This window comes from Patiria miniata, unplaced genomic scaffold (assembly GCF_015706575.1).
Source record: "Patiria miniata isolate m_02_andy unplaced genomic scaffold, ASM1570657v1 HiC_scaffold_7, whole genome shotgun sequence".
In the NCBI taxonomy this organism is placed as follows: domain Eukaryota; kingdom Metazoa; phylum Echinodermata; class Asteroidea; order Valvatida; family Asterinidae; genus Patiria; species Patiria miniata.
In genome coordinates, this window is record NW_024037074.1 from 19,099,558 (window position 1) to 19,120,613 (window position 21,056).

The 21,056-nt window shown below is 40.6% G+C and overlaps 1 protein-coding gene and 1 pseudogene across 1 annotated transcript; one reads left to right on the plus strand and one right to left on the minus strand.

Annotated features, from left to right (window-relative positions):
• Nucleotides 1–1,794: 1,794 nt before the first annotated feature.
• On the plus strand, nt 1,795–6,314 carry LOC119745024. The gene is made up of 5 exons (XM_038221247.1): nt 1,795–2,146; nt 3,171–3,558; nt 4,498–4,649; nt 5,311–5,425; nt 6,278–6,314. The coding sequence occupies exons 2-5, from the start codon at nt 3,188–3,190 to the stop codon at nt 6,312–6,314; spliced, it is 675 nt and encodes a 224-aa protein (XP_038077175.1). The 5' UTR covers nt 1,795–2,146; nt 3,171–3,187.
• Nucleotides 6,315–9,683: 3,369 nt separating this feature from the next.
• LOC119718921 lies at nt 9,684–21,046 on the minus strand (annotated as a pseudogene).
• Nucleotides 21,047–21,056: the final 10 nt, after the last annotated feature.

A 21,056-nucleotide genomic window follows, 5' to 3' on the forward strand; every position in this document is an offset into this window, starting at 1 on the left:
GTTCAAAAAAATTTCTTATGCCTTTAGCTGAGAAAACCTCGAAAATTATGTTTAAATTATTATCTTTTGTGCTAAGATAATTATTGGTTAAAGTGGTAAGAAATTGCTTCAGATCACACCACAGAACATCTAGAATCCAATTTTTTTTCGAGGCCCTTATGCGGGCCCCGAACCCCACGCTGTAAGGGCTTCGCGCTTCGCGCTCGCATCAGTTCTGATCAAGGTATGTCCCCCCCCCAATTTTGAGAAGCAATTGACGCCCCCCCCATGAAATGTTCCAGCACCCCAGCGCCCCCCCCCCCCCCCCCCCCCACTGAAAAAATCCTGGCTACGCCACTGCCCCTAGCAGGGCATGCTTTCGGCTAGCTTCACTCAAATAATAATAAAACAAAACTTTCCTGAAAGCTAGGTCCGCCCCTGTTCCCCTTCGACCAATACGGGCACGCAATCAATTTTATCACGATGGCCCCCTTCAATGGCGAAAGCATTGTGTCAGCTACTTTTCAGATACATCTTAATCCGTCACTGTGCAATTGCAATGTATTGGTTTTTTTTTAATGCAGTACTTGAAAATGCTCATTTGTGTTCCACCTAACCTTGTTTTCAAATTCCGTTTTGGCATTTTCAAAGGTATTTTGGTGCCTTTTTAGTTTTTAGGCCAATGCACTCTGAAACATTCATGAGCAGAAACCTCATTGCAATGTGCATGCAACTTTTTCAGTAATAAAAGTTGCCAGAAAATGTTGGATATTTCGCCGTCGTGAATTCCCTTTACTTTGGTGATTTGTTGTGTCAGTACATGGCAGTAAAGCCAATGTGCAAAGTTTTCTCACGAATGTTTTCAAATGAGCAAAATTGTGGGTTCACAATTTGAACAGAAAATCCCTAAACTATGTAAACTGACCAGTGTCTTCCTGAAATGACATCACAGCAACAGCGCCCTCAGTTGTCCGGAAAAGCCTGGACAATTTCAAATATTTAAGGAAGTGCACTTTTCAATAGAATGAGTCAAAAAGGGATGTGAAATACATGTTAAAAGGAGAAGAAAATTGCACAAAATGTGTTCCTTTCAGACACAAACCTCAATGTTACAGCATTTTCAGCACCAACATATCGTAAAGTTTCTTTTCTTTGGTGATTTTGTGCTGTGTCAGTACATGGCATTAAGCCAATGAGCAAAAGTTTCTCACAAATGTTATTTTTTTCAAAGAGAAAATGTTGGGTTCACGATTTGAACAGAAACACGTTAAATTGAATACTGTCTTCCTTAAATGACATCACAGCATTAGCGCCCTCAGTTGTCCGGAAAAGCCTGGGAACTTTCAAATATTTAAAGAAGTAAACTTTTCAATAAAATGAGCCAAAAAAGGGATGTCAAATAGTTTTCATACACTTAAGAGGAGTATATATTATTACATAGTTGCACAAAATATGTTGCTAGGAAAAGAATCATTAATAACGTGCACAATGGTTTCTCCATTGAATGATGCCTCGTGTACAGTGTACGATGATCACGTGACCTGTTTCTGCTATTTGCATACATGGGAGCAGGGGACATTTTGGGGGAACTGTGTTCGCCGTGGGATTTTTTTTGGGCAACCCCGCATGGATATCCGATCAACAATAAATCGCATCCGGGTTGGATCAACATGAACGAATTTAGTCTCCGTTCAAGTCTCTCCTTGGTGGAACATTGGTCATGTTCTGAACTCCAAACTCATTGAGCATGTTCTTTTAGAGAAAAGTTTCAGAGGGATGAAGAACGACTCGAACGGGCATCTACAAAAGACTGGTCGGTAAGAAACTCAAAAAGTCCCCTTTGTCATTCGGCCCAAGAAAGTGTTCACCAGGGGATGTCCCTTTCGCGCCATTTAACTCTGCCAAAAACTTGGGATATGAATTTACTTAAGAAGAACATTAGGTGAGGAGGATGTCTTTGTTATTTCAGGTGGCATTCGGCCAACCTTCTTGAAATCGCTCCAAAGAAGCATCCGCTTTATTTTCCTATAAATATCGGGATGTGCGTCTTGCAAATCACGGTCGTCTTGGGTTTTGACAATTTCGGTCATCTTGATTCGCCTTAGTTTGCATCAGTTCTCACCGATCATCATCACAGCCATCTTGAGCGGACAGTTTGAAGAAATCAGTGAGTATTGTCTCTTTTTGATCTTCGCCTATAGAAATTAACTTGAGCCGGGTGCATCATTGGTCCTTACTCATGTGCCAGTTAGATTGTTAAGCGAGTTATCTTTCATTTCTATGGCCATCCACAACAAATTATAAACCCACTTTCTACGGGAATATTTCGGCCACTTCTAGGCGAATGCTAAACAACTTGACCTGACGAATCATCCTCAGCGATTCTATTTTTCGTTTAAAGCAACAAAATGGATCGAAATCTTAAGTAGGGTTCATCTCAGTGGGTAATATACATTGTTTTAGAACGCAGAGATGTGGGTTTTTGTTTTCGCTCTTATACGCAGTGGCGTACATCTGCACTCGGGAGTGACTCTCAGTCACGTGACCATCATAAGCTATTGCTCCATGCATGATGTGACATGGGACCACTAGTATATTGTCGCAATACTTAAAGCTGGTCTATACGTGCTTTTTCAAAAATTTAAAATTTCTCTTCCGAACGAATTTTAAAGGAATCGAATATCCTGTAACAAATAAATTTGCTTGTTTGCATTTGCAGGCCTTTATATATAGTTTTAAAAAGTGGTTTTAAATGGTGCGCTCCAGTTCAGAAAGTTTTGAGCGAAATGCTATATCCACATCTATAGTGACGTAGCCATGTAAATGCATGTTTGGAATCACGTGTTTTGTATTCTTCTGGCCCGATCCTAGCTAGGCAAAGATCACGGCCGGTGTCATATGAAAATCGGACTCTTTTTCCCCTTTTATTGGTTAAACCCTCTCACGTGACCGGTACCTCTCCTAATTATCTATGCATGAGCATATAAAAATATAAATCTCTATTTTTCCGAATGAGCAAACTGCTCATCAGGCATTTCTGTCTCGGATCCCTAATTGTTTTCTGTTGAATGCTCTATGAAATATTTTGTTGGAGTAAATCCTACTTGAGCTATGCATTATGAAACGGGAGAATGTTTATGAATAATTATTGAACTTCAGGGTTTTTTTAACCAGTCTTGTATCTTTTCTAGATTAATATTAAAGCACAATGGCAAGATTCGCCTTGTTTCTTCTGATTGTTGGCGTGGGAAGCACCTTGGGACAAGGAGGCTTCAACTGGCAGCCACAACCACCACAACTAGGTTTCAACTGGCAGCAACCACCACCACAACTAGGTTTCAACTGGCAGCAACCACAAACAAATTGGCAGCAAAACTGGCAGCAACCACTACTACCAAAACGACCACAACTACCACAAATACAAGTACCACAACCACGACCAAACCCAATAGAGGAGTTTATTGGTGACATCCCTGTAGTAGGCGTATTCAAAGATGGCGCCCAGGTTGCTCCCGGCGTTTACGTCCAGCCGAAATTTAACTTCGGCAAGAAGGAGGTTGGCGTGGCGGTCAGATTCGAGTAAGAACCAACTTTTAAAACAAATGCTTCATTTGTTTGTTATGTTTTAGTTGTTCACGCTGATTGTCAAGAAAATAGCTCCCTAAATTATTACTCAAATGTTTCTTCATTCTCATTTTCCTATGGAGAGAAAGATTGAGTGCCTTCAGGAACAGGAACATTCTCAAGTTTCTGCAAGGGTCAAGGGACATAGCTTAATTTGCATCGTATATATAAATACCCCATGACTATATTCCGAGCGGTTTGCTGTCATTTTAGAAGCAATCAAGAATCTGTGAAGACGAAATCGTTTATATCATAGGCTTTGCTCTTCACCGACGTATAAACACCGTATACTCAGTGTGTTACCCGTCCAGAGTGAAAGTTTGAAACAAAATCACTCGGGTGGGACTCGAACCCCCAACCTCCTGCTTTTTAGTGCAGACATCTTACCACTCGACCACCGAGCTTGCGAGATCGGTTGGCTGGTTCGAATCGGATGTACATGTACCAGCGGGTACCGCAATTAAACTATTCAATTTGAATTTTGCGTCGGGATGATGCAAATCAATATTGGGTTAACGTCGGTGAAGGGCAAAACCTAATATTGATTTACTTTACCCCAACGCTAATTCATCTTAAGAATAAGACGAAGTCGTGTTTTGTGATCAAACTGTCACACATGGTTTACACTGGCTTCAAAGTATCTAGTTTCCTTGAAGATTTCGCCTATATTTCTTCTGAAAAAAATGTTTATTTTTAATAGCAGGATTGAACAAGAGTTCACTTGGTAAACAAAAATAAATTTAACCAGGTTTTTTCTTGTCAACAGAAAAAAATCTAGGTATATTAAACAACAAGTAAACAAACCATCTTTGTCCTCTGCATTATAAAACGAAAAGTAAACTTCAGGGGCCTACTAAATTAATAAACTCCGTTGTTATTTTTTCTGATACCAATATTCAAGAGGTCTGTGAGTCAGCCGACGAAAGCGGGCGCTTTCTCCCTGCTGGATATCGATGGTAACGGCTCCCTGTCTGTCGAGGAGTGGCACGCCCACAAGGGGGGCGTGGTCAACTTCGCTTCGTTCTTGGAGAGCGTGGATACTGATGGTAAGATTTTTGTTAATGATTTTCGTTGGGAAAACCAGTAAACAATATGTATGCATCTTAAAGTCCCAGTCTTTTAAGACGATTGCCTGGTAATCTGCACCTATAATGTTTCGCAAAGTTGCTTGCTATACAATTTGACAGTCTGGAAACCAGCTTAAATTTCAAAATTATAAATTCCACTGGGCTCGATTCAAAATAGGTTTTAACGTCTTTGCGTTTTTATGGAATAAACTTTATAAATCTCTTTCCAGAAGTAAACATGAAAAATCAGGCTGCAAAATATTTACATAATCTTTATTTTTTTGGGGGGGGGGGTTCTGAAAATAGACCCGCCTCTGATGAGGAACTTGTTGATGTATTGAACTTTATGCAAATTACTTTCCTGCATTGCACTGCCGAAATGAGGGTATATACACCGTACATTCATGGTTATCGCATCGGTCATGCATTATGCATGCCGCACAACATTCAGGAGCCAATCAAATCACTCCTTTCGTATCTAGTATCCCGTCACGTGACATCAAAAGTATACGTCTGGAGGGGTTCAACTATTTTTATTTTCAAAGTAATGTCGTATGGGTCTTCTTCATATAAAGGCAGATTAATTAGGCTATTATGTTTGATTTTTCTTTCGCATTTTTGTCCCTTTTAATTTGTTCAGAGAACGAAGAGGTTTCTTGGGCTGAGTTTCAGACAGTCAACCGCGTTTACACCAGAAACAGTGACGTAGCCACGGGGGGCATGAGGGGACGACAGCCCCCCCATGAAACCTTGTCGCCACCCAGTCGCCCCCCCCCCCCCCACTGAGATTTTGAGTTTCTAAAAAAATTATCATTGATCTACATGACGCCCCCCCCCCCCATGAAATGTTCCAGCCCCCCCCCCCCCGGGGGTACACAGAATTTATCTTGAGCACTACGACAATAATCATATCTCCTTTTATTTTTCTATTTTCTGCCTGAAGAAAAGCTCCTCTCTGGGTTTTTTTGGTGTGTTTTTGGAAGGGAAAAAAGGCTTGAACCTGTTTTAAATTAGGTCAATTTTTTATTGCAGGAATAGCTGTGAAAATGTTTCAATCATTTTAATATTTGATGCATTAAGCAGGTTTGACACATAAATTAATAACAAAGGGCTTAGTCGGGGGCACCCAGTTCCCCCCCCCCCCGAAGAAGAGGACTTTAGACGACTAGTCTTACATCAATGCTACTCATTCATTTTGTGAAATGTGATTAAAAAGAGATACCAAAAAGGAGAACACCCCTAGCGTAAACTAAGGTCCAACCAGCCTCCCCCCCCCCCGACTGGTCGAATTTGCAGCGGCCAGCTGGCCAGCCCCCTCCCCTAGAATTTGGTCTAGGTGCGCTCTTGAGCCCCTCCCATAAATGCTGATTCCCCTGGGCCCTACTAATGGTAGCTGCATGGAGGCTTTACCGTAAGCAAAATTTCTCCGCCACGCTACTTGTTTTGTTTTACAGGCGATTAATAATTATGTGTGCAAGTTTAGAAGTCGATGAAATAAGGTCCAGGCTTTCCTTGCGTCTTTAATGGGACGTACACTGTGGCAAAAAAAAACATAAGCCAGTGCGGTATTAAATCTTGTGTATTTTGAATGTCATTGGATCCTTTAGGCAGTTTAAGTACGCATTTCAAGTTAAAGCTCAATAAAGTTTGCTAAAATCCCATAAAGCTGTGTTCTGGTTGTGTCATTTGGTTTGTTTGCTTCGTTTGTTTGTTGGTAAAAGTTGACTGTTTCGTTTGCTGGTTGGTTCATATTGGTTTATGCACTGATCTCTATTGGGTTTATGGAGGGGTTCTTTAGTCCATTGACTGCATTTGAATGCTTTTAACATTTTTGCAATAACTTAAAGCCGACATTATTCACATATTTGTTAGGGTTGGGGGACTGGAAATATATTTGGCTGATGATGACACACAAGCGACACAGACAGACACGAACAACGCCGATCAATGAAACAACAGACACGCTCTGGCTTGGCCGGAAGATCAAGAGGCCGGGTCACGTGGGTCATGGCTTTTTGTATAACATAACTTTTTCAGAGAATGAGAGAGACAAATGGGGTCCAGCTTGTTCGTTATGTTTGTGTGTACTAAAGTTGGTATACGGTTGTGCTGAGCGCGTTACTCTCAAGTTCTCTTGAGCGCACAAACATGATTTCAAGGTGGCAGGAAAATTTACATTATAGGCCTGGTTCTGGTGTGTGAACTGTTTCGTTTGCTTGCTATAACGTGGAAGTTTAGTATTTTAAACCAGTGGGCCTTATTGCACGAGTCGGCCATATTGAATTGAAAGTAAGGTAAAATCTTGATTTTGGGAACTTGCGAAGAGAAAGGAAAGCAAGTAAATTACTAATTAAATCAAGTCTGCTTCAATGAATAATTAAAACTTTGTAATTACACATTCCCTAATGTTTCAAGCCAGATTATAAAAAAAATGACAATAAAATAAGGCTGCATAAATAGTCTGGCGCCATCCCATTCAACAGTTAACAATTTATGAAATATATTCAGGGAACTTGACAAAAATGGTCAACTCGTGCATACGGCCCATTAATAGCGCCCTCCTAGGTTAAGAGGACTCTTGCGCAAGTAATTTTGAGCGATGTCGTTTGCGAAGTGATTTGTTATGGCCGGCAGTCTATGGCTAGCGACTTCAACCGCTTAACCCTATTATCAGGCCGGGCTATTTTGACCATCTCTCGGATTCCGCCCCCCCCCCTAAGATCTCGGCCATCGAGTGACGAAAAAATTTGAAACTCGGTACATGCATAGAACGACTCATCATAAACATACCCAAGAAATTTCATGACTATAGGTCAAAGGGTTTTGGAATTATGGCTAGTTAATTATTCGTATGTACGAATGGTAATTCTGCTCTGTGTACACGACGTATATGGAAAAATTCAGCTAGCGCCGGAAATTTTTTTGCTACGCGGCAACCCGTGGTCCGATTTTTATGTTTTTGGTATCAAAAGATGCGCAAGGCTCGAGGCTAAAAAGTCATAACAGCTCGGGTTTTTTTTTAAGGCTATCGCGGAAAAAGTTGATGGGGGGGGGGCGGATTCCGCCCCGGCCCTTTTAGGGTTAAAGGGAAAATACAACATTTGCAAACATAAAAAAATAAAACTACCAAATCATTTTGAAATACCTTGCCGGACTGTTAGTGAATGACAGTGTAAAGCATCCTGTAAAATCATGGCACCTGGTATACTGCCATTTTCAAGAAAAGTAGTATTTTTGTATCAATTTCCAACGCTGGTCGGCCGATCAGCGTTGGAAAAACTGGCTTTTTTTCAAATACTGGCCCCAATTGACCATCGCACTTGTTTGCAATCGATTACACACCTATGAGCGGGTACAAGCCAGCTAGACTGGTTCCCTGACCTTATAATTCCCCAATGTATGTAAACTGCTTTGTTTCTTCTTATATGGAGTCAGGGAACCAGACTACAGGAAAATGATTGTTTTTCTTGGTTTTTATAGCATTTTCGAACCCAAAACCTCAAAAAAGTAAGTGTAACTATATTTGCTATATATTTCCAACCCCCCAATTCCACCTATTTCTGAAAATTACAGCAAAAGCAAATGATGTATATTCCCTTTAAACATTGGCGCATTAATTGTGTTCCGGACGACAACAGCCAAGAAATTCACCGAGGCAGCCAAAAAGGGTTCAGGAGATGACATTTCTGAGGAACACATTTTGTGCAACTTTCTACTCCTTTTAACATATATTTGACATTCCGTTTTGGTTCATTTTATTAAAAAGTGCACTTCTTTTAAAGGTTCAGAATGTTCCATGCTTTTTCGGGCAACCGAGAGCGCTGTTGCTATGATGTCATTTCAGGAAGACAGTGTTCAATTTAACGTGTTTTCTGTTCAAATCGTGATCCCAACATTTTCTCATTGAAAAAAAAATAATAACATTAGTGAGAAACGTTTGCTCGTTGGGTTATTAATGCCATGTATGTAGTGACACAACACAAAATCACCAAAGAAAGTTTACGAAGATATGGTGCTTGAGGTTTGTGTCTTAAAGGGCATCACATTTTTGCTTACGGGTGTGGAAAATTGCATTAGCTAAAAATTGAAAAAGGGTATCAAAATACCCTTGAAGATAAGGTAAAGTTGGGCACAAACTAAAGTGCATTTTCAAGGATTGCATTTGAAAAGTACATTGCATGGGCCCTAATGATTCGCATAGTCCAACGCTCTTGAAAAGTTCAGGGATGTCACGTGGTTTGTGACCCACTTTCCCTACGCACCTGGAGGTCAGGGTCGTCATACTTTTTAGGGAAAACCCCTCATGGATATCCGGCAGGGAAAAAAAAAAGCTGCATCCGGGTTGGATTAACATGCCCAATTTAGTCTTGACTCCAGTCTGTCCTTGTTGTATCGTGAATTATTATTATTATTATTATTTATTCGGCCAACAAATGAACACAAGTACAATGACAAAGCAAATATAAATCAGAAAGTAAACAAAAAATAGAAATTGAAAAGTAAGACCAGACGAGACTAAAGACTGATGCAAGTAGGAATGGGTTGGAGGGGGAGGGAGGGAAGGGAGGGTGGACAGTTTGACAGGGGAGAGGAGATAGAGGGACGGAAAACAAGAACAATATAACATTTCAAACCGGCCAGGGTAAACAAAAGTGTACTTAAACACTGTAACCCTAAGGCCTGCCTACCCATGCTCGAAATGTCTACACAGAAAATAAATAGAATACAATGCAAATAAAAATATATAAATGAAGAGAAAATAAACAAAGAAAACAAATTAAAAAAAAACCAGAAAAACAAACAAACAAACAAACACCCCAACACCCCAACAAACCCCCCAAATAACAAACCAAAACAACCCAACAAACAAACACTCCCAAAAACTTACTAATGAAATGCTGCTGAACAACAAGCACACATGCTGTTCTGAAGTCACACCTCGTGGTTTCTCTCTTTTCGTGACAAAGACGACAGGGCCATTTTAAATAAACACCAGTGGGTGAAACAATAATCGGTTGCGGTTTTCATAAAATACTTTCTTTATTTTTCGTTCATCTCCTTTACTTTCTTCTGATTTTCCACAGATATATATATTGACACAAAGAGCCTTCGGATATTCCATGATTTTCATGCATTACTACCCACACACCAAACTGTAACATGCAGTCGATATAACATGTCATGATCATAGTTATAGAACCATTATCTTTCGGGTAAGGTGGATGTTTTTTATTTGTTTTGCTGAAAGCAAGAAAAAAATCGTCAAGAAAACTTGTACCGATTTTGAGAAAGCATGTTGAGTCAAGACATTGTATTGCACGTAAAAATAAACGATTTTCTTAATAATCATTATCAAAATTACATGCGTATTAAATTTCATCAAAATAAATCACCAATTCAGATTAATAAACGATTGCTCTTTTGTTATTGGCTAGATCTACGGAATATTGCGCAAGTGCGCATGAGCAATGAGCAGCCAATCAAGCTCTCCGTTGCATCAACCCTTCTCTTTCGCGTAAACAATGTCAGAAATGAGAATCGAAATAGAAAGTTCGTAATACCAATTTCTAAAGGGAGGTCATTCTTCAATAGCTCGAACGCTGACGGTGAATGACTGAATATGTAAAAAAAAAAAAAAAAAATTCACACCTACTGACCAATTTCGGCAGTATTCTTGGAGGACTATTTTTGCGTGAACTGCCACCGAGGAATCGGCCATTCTCCTCGTGTATTGCTAGATGAATGCGTCTGTGTCTCGACGGAAGAAAATGACTTCAAAATGGAAGAGTCGAGTTTCCACAACAACAAGTTCAACCACCTTACTATAGTAGACTTGGTTGTCCAAAGTTTAATTTTTGTCAAATGGAGAACTTCTGTTTCTGCACGCAGATTAAAGTGACATTATGCAATGTACTGACCGTATTTTGTGTAAAATAATTATCGTAAATTGGATCGATTAATCGTTTAGGGCTCAAGAGAGGGTTGTTGCAGGACGGCAGGGATCCCGGCATCTCAGTGGCATTTGGGCGCGAAGTCTCCGATGCAGGCGGCGTACTGCATGACGTGCATGATGTAGTTCTGCTCGTGGACGGAGTGGAAGAGATGGGACATCGGCCCGTGGGCAAAGATGGCCACATCGTCCCCGGCGTGGGCGGCAGGAACAGCCGCTATCAGAGCGTTCTGCATGTACTTGGTAGCCTCTGAAATGGAGGGGAAACAAACATATATCACCAGAGAAAATTGAGTCTTCTGATTCGGCAAGCTCTAAATGCGGATATGTCGGGGTCCAATTCATTGAGGCTGCTGGGCCAGGCAGAACTTAGGGCCTCGTACACATTTAAGCGCTGAGAACTAACCACATGCAATACCGGGCATGCACGACATTTTAACTAGTAACCTTTTCTCTCTCTCTAAGCCAAAAAAAAATGTTAAGCGTAAGAAGTAAGCTATTTTTTTTATCAAGTAATTAATTGTGCTAAGCATAAATTGTTTCCTTGTTTAGTATTTCCAAGAAGTTCCACAACAAGTGAAATCTGAGACTCAGCAAGGCTGTTGCCCTTTTATAGGTCAAATCTACATCCATTCTAAGTTATAAACGGATAGTTTGCAGTAGGCCTAACTAAGGGTCAACGTGTCTCCTTTTCTGCGGGGGGGGGGGGGCTCAGTAGGTGCGTTTCATCTTCTCTCCAAATTCTAAATTGGTTGGGCTGGAATTAGGGGGAGGGACATGGGTTACAGGCAGTTTTGGCGTGGCCCCTCCCCCTCCCACATCACTGTTTTCAGTCCCACTTGACATGGCAACTTACTTGTATCTTCCTTGCTCGGATCGCTACGTGCCTTGTTGTCTGCCAACGATTTCTGAAAAGCGAAAGCCCCTGGTCCAACGGCATAGTTGAGGGTGGTGAACGGCACGCCATCATCGAAGATCAGACCGGGCAGGTGATTGTTGACACCTGAAAATAAAATGTAATAGACCTGGTCACACAAAGTATAGTGGTCACGACAACTTTATACGAACTGATTCGCTCTTCACCGTGTCAATGTCAATAAGAATATTGGTGGTAAAAATTGATGTTCAAAATTGATAACTGCCAATCTGTCAAGATAATTTCGGGGCCCAACAAACTCCATTTCTTTCACTTTTTTTTTTTTAAGTTTGGCTTCCTTTTTTCAACGGCCTAATTTGAAAAAGAAGGAATACCTCTGACAGTAAATAAAAAATAACCCAATCACTTTAATTATCGTTATGGCATATTGCATGCGTACGAAAGCCCATTAGCGCCACTGCAAGTATATATGTTGCGGATTATTTAATTCGTTATTACGGATTATTAATTCGTTATTACGGATTATTAATTCGTTATTACGGATTATTTAATTCGTTATGACGGATTACTAATTCGTTATAACGGATTATTTAATTCGTTATTACGGATTATTAATTCGTTATTACGGATTACTAATTCGTTATAACGGATTATTTAATTCGTTATTACGGATTATTAATTCGTTATTACGGATTACTAATTCGTTATTACGGATTATTAATTCGTTATTACGGATTACTAATTCGTTATTACGGATTATTTAATTCGTTATTACGGATTACTAATTCGGTATAACGGATTACTAATTCGTTATTACGGATTATTTAATTCGTTATTACGGATTATTAATTCGTTATTACGAATTACTCATACTTTCTGAGTCATACTCGGCAAGTATGGCACAGGAGTGCAAACGTTGTATGCAAAGATAGCGCCGCCTAGCGGCCCTATATACACAGGCCCCTGGTCACGTGCTCTCCACGTGTGAGAACATCAGACCTAATTCGTAATAACGAATTAATAATCCGTAATAACGAATTAAATAATCCGTAATAACGAATTAAATAATCCGTAATAACGAATTAATAATCCGTAATAACGAATTAATAATCCGTAATAACGAATTAATAATCCGTAATAACGAATTAATAATCCGTAATAACGAATTAATAATCCGTAATAACGAATTAAATAATCCGTTATAACGAATTAGTAATCCGTAATAACGAATTAAATAATCCGTAATAACGAATTAATAATCCGTTATAACGAATTAATAATCCGTAATAACGAATTAATAATCCGTAATAACGAATTAATAATCCGTAATAACGAATTAAATAATCCGTTATTACGAATTAGTAATCCGTAATAACGAATTAATAATCCGTAATAACGAATTACACAATCTGTAACATATATACTTGCAGTGGCGCTAATGGGCTTTCGTACATGCGCGATGACGCGCACTATTTCATATTGCGCCGAGTTCTCGTGATGAACACGCGCCTGAGTACGAGTATCCTGCACCAGTAGAAGGTGTTTGCTTTTGCCGCTGAGGGCGTAGTTTAGAATATCGATGTCATACCACTGATCTCGACTAAAAAGTCTGGATATAATTTGTTGTTAAAGGTGAAGTCGCCACGTAACACTCCAAAAACAAAAGATTTGTAAAAAAAAAAAAAACTTGTTTAATTGACATGTACACTTGTTACTCAGGAAATTGTTACTTTTTGTTTTCATAAATATTAAAATCGAAACAAACTATATTTAATGTGAACATTTCTGTTTGTAAAAAAAAAACTTCTTATATCTTATGACGACTCCATTTGAATTATCTTGAACAATAGGAGTGATTGAGACTGGTTCCCTCCTCGTATTCGAATGGAGGGATCGAGAACCAGTGCGTAGCTTCATTTGTTTGTACAGCTCAGAATGGCCAGCAGGCTATCCATTTATTTATTTTTTTTTACATGGAGATCAGTGGATCTCATACCTAGGATCGGGTGGCCTCTGACCGGGTAACCTGCGATGGTCATGGTGTGGCTGTGGTCAGACGTGACGATGGTCAGAGTATTGGTGCCTTTAGTCTGTTGCATGGACATCTCCACTGCCCTCTCCAAGGCCAGGGATTCGGTCAAGGCAAGGTTGGCGATGTTGATGTGGTGGGCGTGGTCGATTCTACCCCCTACCGTCAGAAGAAAAAAAACAATGTAAATTGTATACGTATATCATAGCAATGCACAACAGACCTTTTGCATATAGCGCCGTCGCTGAGGGCAGGTGATACACACCCAAGAAAAACACACTTCCGTGTTCTTGCATTGTCCCCTGTGAGGGCGTTCTGTGCAACTGCTCTATGTACACTGGGCACGGATTCAAAGCTTTACGGAGGCCTATGCGTACACTACACTCCTCCATAAGAAATTGGCATCCAAACTTTGAAACTCCTGTTGGTCGCGTGTGTACTGTAGAGACTGGTTGAAAACAGCCGATGTTCTTTCATTTTCCCTAAGTTAAGTAAATCCGATGAGATTAATGGTTAACCATTGGGGCCTGCTTTGAGAATGGAATTGCCATTGTGGGAATTGTGTTTTTGCTTAGTCCCCATCCTACAGTGCTACTCAGGACGATGACTTGTAAAGTACAAAACGATCTACAATTTCCACAAGGAAATACTGGGCCTTGGGGACCCGAGCAATTTTAAGCAGAGTGGTCTCGTCACAAGAGGGCGGTACAGACGGACATACCTTCGACAAAGAGGAAATACCTCCTGCCGTTCTTGGACAGCATGCGAATGGCCATCTCTGTCATCTCTGAAAGGGTTGGCTGGCCGGCCACGCTCTCCGCTTCGTAATCGATGTGGTCCGGGTTAAACAATCCTGAAATTAATGAAAACAAAACTTGTCATATATTTGTTTACAAACGTGATCGATATTACTGCGGACCAAAGCCTCTTCTCGTAGAGCATGTTGTAGATCGCACATATTCTGATCAGTAATCAACCGTAATGGAGTGGAGCAAAAGTAGTTAAGGTAAAGTATCTTGCTCAGTGACACGTGCATCGTGAATTATAAAACTTAAAACTGAGACTCTCTCTCAACAAATTGTGGCTTTTAGTATATTTGCTAGGCAAACGTGATCATTGCTTAACAGATAGCTGAATAAACGCTGGCCTGAGGACTCATTCCTAGTAAAATTAGCTACATAGTACTGTAATAGTACATCAATCATAGCGGGAAACCCCTATACAAATGTTATATAGCCAGAATACAATGAGTTAATTGTTAAGTTCCCAACTTCCCATTGGACATTATATATTGGATGGACACAACAGGGGGCGCTATTTGGTTGAGGTAAACTTTTCCTTGTATTTTAATAGCCAAATTTATGCAAACCATTTGGTGCCCTCCCTAAATTTCATCCAAGCTATAGTTACCAAGAACGTAGTCCGTTCCGGCCACGTCAAGGTTGTTGAGTTCATCCAGTTTGGTGATGTACTTAGCGGCGCCTTTGGTGTTGTATCTCTCCTGCCACTCTTTGATCAAATCCAGCGAATCCTCACGTGCACCAGCGTTGCTGCCATCACTGTAAGACGTGGGACGGAACTCTTGCCAACCACCTCCAAACACCACCTTGGGGTTTACAAAGTTGACTTGGTTCTTTATTACAAAGTCTCAAATCGCTTCACTGACCCCTGTTCATCAGGCAATGAGACCCTTTTTCAGTGCTCGATATCAGCGAAATCTAGTCTCGACCCCCAACGATACCTATTATACTCCTAGGAGGCGACTACAGTAAAGTGTCTTGCCCAAGACCACAAACACCGTATTCCCCGGTGCTCTGACCCAAGTAGAATCACACCTGCATCGGACACTGCAGCCGTTGGACCACGGCTGAGAGTAAGACCGTGACCAGACTGTCAGTGTCAACCAGACTATATTGCAAATGTCACAGTCTTTCAATCTCTTCCCAATTCAGTTTTGTACGAATACATCGTTCCTAATTAAAACCACAAAATACTAAAGCCGTCTATTAAAATGCAGTAAGTCTTTGGCTGGGATAGTTTCCGGAGGATGAAATGTAAGTTAAAGTCTTCGTGTTACAAGGGGTACTGAATGCTTGACTTACATCGATGTCCACCTCACTTCGAACGAATTGTTTGGCGATGTCGTCGCACTGAGTCCCGTCTGTTTCGTGTTCCCAATGACGGTAGGGCACGTGAGCGTACAGGCCCGATGGCGAAGCGTGAGTTATACGGGTAGTCGTCACAAAACCAACCGCCATGCCTGCGCGAAGGAGATACGCCCGTTAAATTCTGTCCAAATCAAACTTCGCCAGTCTTTTATTATACAAGCCAATAGCGGTAGCAGCGACGTGCATTGGTATTGGTGGTATTAGTTTGTGTGAACAGTGTATAGATAAGAATTTGGTGTGGACAAGAAATACATAATCTCACTCTCGAACAGTAATGGTGACCCCTCTGTGGAGTTGCATTGAGATTCCAAAAGAGTAAAAATTTAACTATTTCTTAAAACGAAACTTGCTCGAGAAATGTATATGTTTCTTTGTAATACAAAATTAATGCAGTTGTACAAAATGCTTTACAGTCATGCAGCAATCCCATATGCTTTTATTTTATTACACTGTGTTGTATTTGTTATGTAATGTGATGTATTTGTAAATTTGTAATGTATACAGGGCCCCAATGAAAACCAGATTTAAACTGTTTTGGGCAAAGCCTGGGTAAAGAAATGTAGTCAATCAATCCAACCAATCAAGAATAATGTCTTTTCGAACTTTTTCAACGCAACACGACTTTTTTAACGATAAATCTTCTGGTCCGTACTTTCAGTAGGTGGTACAATATATATCAAACTTTCGAGAGAACAAAAAAAAATACTTCGAAAATCATTTACCCGCTTCTTTTGCGACTTTGAGGATGGAGGACACCTCTCTTCCCTGGGCGCTGTCACAGTCTTTAGGCAAAGCCCGTGCGTCCAGTCCTATCACCCCTTCTTGGTCTTGACGCCCGTCAGGTACGCCGTGGCGGTACCGGCAGAGTCTGGCACTTGGAAGTCGGTGTTGTAAGTCTGCCGTGGAGGAAAAAATATGACATTTCTATGTCTAACCAAATGGGGTCGGAATTTCTTCATCCCATGCCTCTAAAACTGAATTACTTCGGGAACGACGAAAGCTTGGTGTGTCCTGCTTATTATCAACTTTCGCTAAGTAGTTTTAGTTCTGATAAGAACAGTCCTGCTTTAAGTTAGAGAACTTGTCTTAGTCTCAGCATTGTCCTTGCGTTTCAAAAGACTTGAGACTGGACTTAATTTTTTTCAAGTGCATCTAGATTTTTTTTGGGGGGGGGTGCAAAGTTACTTAAATCTTCACAATGTTAAGATATTGTTCTTGCAAGACTCATTTTACATAAATTCAAAACTTGGATATAGGATGAGCGTAAAACTCGTCCGCTTTTTGGACTTTCTTGGTCCCCCCCCTCCCGCCCCATTATGACAATCGCCACTTGTCTAAGGCTACTTGTTTCTCATACCAAAAAAAAAGAGACCAACCTTGGAAAGTCCAATGTGCGGGAAGGCCTCATACGTCAGCACCGTCTCCTCGCCTAGATTGCCTGCGTTCTGTCCCTTCATGATGCGCGTAGCGACCACGGTGGGAATGCTCATGCCATCGCCCAAAAACATGATCACATTGTCGGCGATGTTCTCGTTCAGTTTGGCGTCGTCCAAAGCCTTGTGCAGGGTTTCGTAAGCCTGTTTCCTCCAGAACTCCGGATAGTCGGTTGCTGCAGAGATAGTACAAAATTAATGACATTATTACTGGCTGACAACACTATGTGATTGGCTTGACGGTGACAATTATGACCATGGGGAGAAAGGCCCTCAAAATGTTGATTGAAATGTTCAGTCTAGTGCGAAACTTCTCTTTGAGAGTTGCGACCATATTAATCCGCTGGTGCAGTTCGGGAAATCTAACCTTGCGCGCGTAGGTTAAATTACGTCAAGGACGCGTGGTGATGGTGCAGGGGCATGTTTGCTGCCACCAAGAGTCTGGAAGGTATCCGTTTTGTGAAACTAGGTTTTAAAAAAGGTGTCCACTGTTGCCCACTCATCATCCATCATCCGTGCTTCCCACCATATTAATACGTTTGTCATTATCACGATTTGAAAGTATGGAAATAAATGTCTACTTGAAGTGAGAATTGAATTGAGTCCTACAACCCACAATCTTTCAAGAGCTTCATCAACACTGAAGCTCGATATCATACTACTCTCAAGGGTGGTTGTGCACCGAGCTCCATGCCTTTTCTTTGCATTATCCACTACTTAGGCACAGTCTTGGGTAAACGCCGAGTGGCGTTATCAAAACGAACCGTACCGCTATCACATACGAAAAGACACTGCACATCAACTCATCACATCACAGGTAAACTGAAACTCACCCTGAAAATGGGGAAAACTATATAGTGCGCATGCGCTACGCTACTCCGGGTGAATAGCCTACGGTCCAATTTTCGGTCGAACGCGTACTACTTGGGCAAAAAGCTGCTGCGAAGTTGCACAAAAGTCTGGTAGCATTTACTGGTTGATATTTCGCAGTTTGGTTGGGGGAGAATGAATGCGCGCTGCAACATTAGGCAAAATATGGGTGCGCGCGCATGAAACTACCGCTACAAGATTCCCAAGACGTGTTGTGATAGCGATTCGTTTTAACACCCCCTCCCTCTCTCTATCGATGGATGATCGCGTATCCAATATACAACAACGTCTGGACCCAAGACTACACATCACCCCAAAACATACCTTCAAGAGCCGGTTTTTTACAAACGTAGTAGAAATCCTCGTCGCATTCCACGTTGTTCCAGGTTTCTTTGTACTTGTTCCCACCAGTGACTGCGCATGTCTCGTCATCCAAATTGTTGGGTTCACCCGAATGCCAACTCTCGAAGCTTCTCTACCGATCATAAAAGTGACCAACAAGAAACGATCGTGTTCAATAAAATTTCAATCAAAATTTCTTCGCGTGCTTTACTACACAACATGAATTCATATAAATAAAAAAAATAATAATAAACCAGTTACATAAAATCGAAAGCCAAGATTCCACAAATAAAAAACAACACGTATCTACTTACTTCGGAGAAATCGCTCCACCTGAAATGGCCCTGGAACGGATCCAGAACGTACCCGATCCAGAATTTCCGATTGCCGAAGTTCTCTGCCAAAATACCAAAGGATCGAAATAGTTAACGAATCTCGTCGTGAGTTCAAATTAAAGTTGCAGAAAATACAACCTTGTGGAGTTTTTGTCCTTCTACATTGGATGTAGTCCAGTCCATCACAAGTCCAGTCACAAGTAACAGTTGATGAAGAATAACAAAGGAATGCCTTTGTCAATTGAAACTCATTTAAGAAACTAATTGTGAGATGAATTGCAAGGGACTAGAGGATTTGTGTTGGGCTGGACTCTATCCATGATAGAGGCGGAGCATTCAGTCTTCGTTTTCTCGTAATATTGTAGACTCACCATCTCTAACATTCAATTTCGTGGGAGAAAAATTCACACGCTTTTATCAAAACCAATTTGGTCATTTACCATTCAATTTCAAAGTTTGGTCACCCTCTTTAGTCACCGGGTCGAAATATTAGTCATTACAGATCAAATTCGTCCAAAGATGTTGCGGAATGGCAGCGTTCAGAGATCAAATTCGTCTTTTATCAATTAATTTAAAACTTGTATAAAGTAAATTAGTCTAAAGCATTTTCCTTATGTCCCCAAGTACAATTTAGCATTTTGTTCGCATGATTTTTTTCGGACAAAAGCAGATTACTGAACTCAAAGAAGAGTAACCAGAAGAGTAAAGTTTACTCAGATCAACAATTCAACTTTATTTAAAATAAACGAAAGAAAAGAAAAGGCCTTACAATGAAAACAAGGAAATGTCAAAAGCCACGAATCGATACCCATAAAACCCGTGTAGTATGCCTAAAAATATTGAGTCCAACATAATTATTTTAAGAAAATAGAATCAATGACACATTTATGAAAAAATAAGGACAGCAAAAATGCTAAGACTTATTCTTATTAGAGGCCTATATGCCTTTGAATATATCGCTATAAACTCATGACGATATTGAACAAACTTATATTGAAATTGTGTTACATTAGACGAATTTGATTTCTGAATAACACAATTCGGTGTAGGCGAGACGAAATCGAATACTCCGGGTCGAAAACGCGTGCTCATTGTTTGGATTTGTTTGGACTGAATTTGAAATTGTCTGACAAAAGACGAAATTAAACATTGGAAGTGATCGATGTTGCTGGACGAATTTGAATATAAGAATCTGTGAATTCGAAGGAAAAATGCTTTAAAATAGCCCGAAAAACCTATAGTAAATTATACGAACGTGTCAGGAACAGTTGTTCTTCCTTGCTGGCAATGCTGACCACAGATCCCCCGTTGGTCTCGCACGATGCTTGGGCGGCATCCCACGTCTTACGGGATGTGAAGTGCTTGTAGCAGTAGTCGCCGGACGTCACCCATCCACTGTCGCAACCTAAAAAACAAAACCGTGTAAGATTTTGTTCTAAATAAAACTCTTTTAGAGTGGATAAATGAGTGTACTGCTTTATCGTTTGCTTCAGGAGTGACACATTTGGGCAACTTATTGAAATCAATATCTTTACAACTTTGTAATAACCCGTGAGTTTTTGGTGTGGTACCCCGTGAACAAATTATACATCAGTGTTGTGTTACAATAAGCCTTTCCACAAAGAACAGAAACATTGGATCTCTAAGATACTTGTATCGATCAACACAAAATAAAGGCTGCGAAGAAAAGACTTTGGTGATGGGTGTATTTTAAAATACATTTTAAGTCAGCATGCATTCCCTATTTATGCGGATTCTTGTAAAAAAAAAAATTAATCAAGCAAGAAACGTCTGCAGGACATAACAGGTATGTAGCGACCCTTAAAAAGATACGGTAAACAAATCGAATGGGGCCACTGATTGACAAGTTGTTTCTCAAAATGCTAAAAAAAACTGTTCGTCTTAACCGAATTCTCATTTTATCAAAGCTCGTATAAAGCATTTTTCCTCATAGGAACGGTGCACATAATAGGTCGGGACTGGCGAGAAATGATCGTTTTAACCGGTATCTCGTCCTAGCCAAGCTCGTAGTAATGAGAGTCGACTTTATAATAAAGGAAGGATATAAAATTATCGTATTCAGTGGGTTTTGTTGGGGGGAGGGGTATACAAAGTGGGATATTGCGAAATACTTCATATCGTATAATAAAATACTCACTAGCCGTGCAACGGTACACCGCGAGCAGTAAAACAGTCAGTAGAGAAAGACGCGCCATGATCATGCTTGAAGAAATTGTCACCAGTGAAACAGGGCTTGAGAACTGCGTGCTTCTGTGAGGCCTACAGGTCCGTCTGCGACTCTATCGAGGAAACTCCACCGCCTTATATTGGATTCCTGTCCCTTTAGCTCCCAAACGTGAAAGGTTGGCCTTTTGTCGGCTG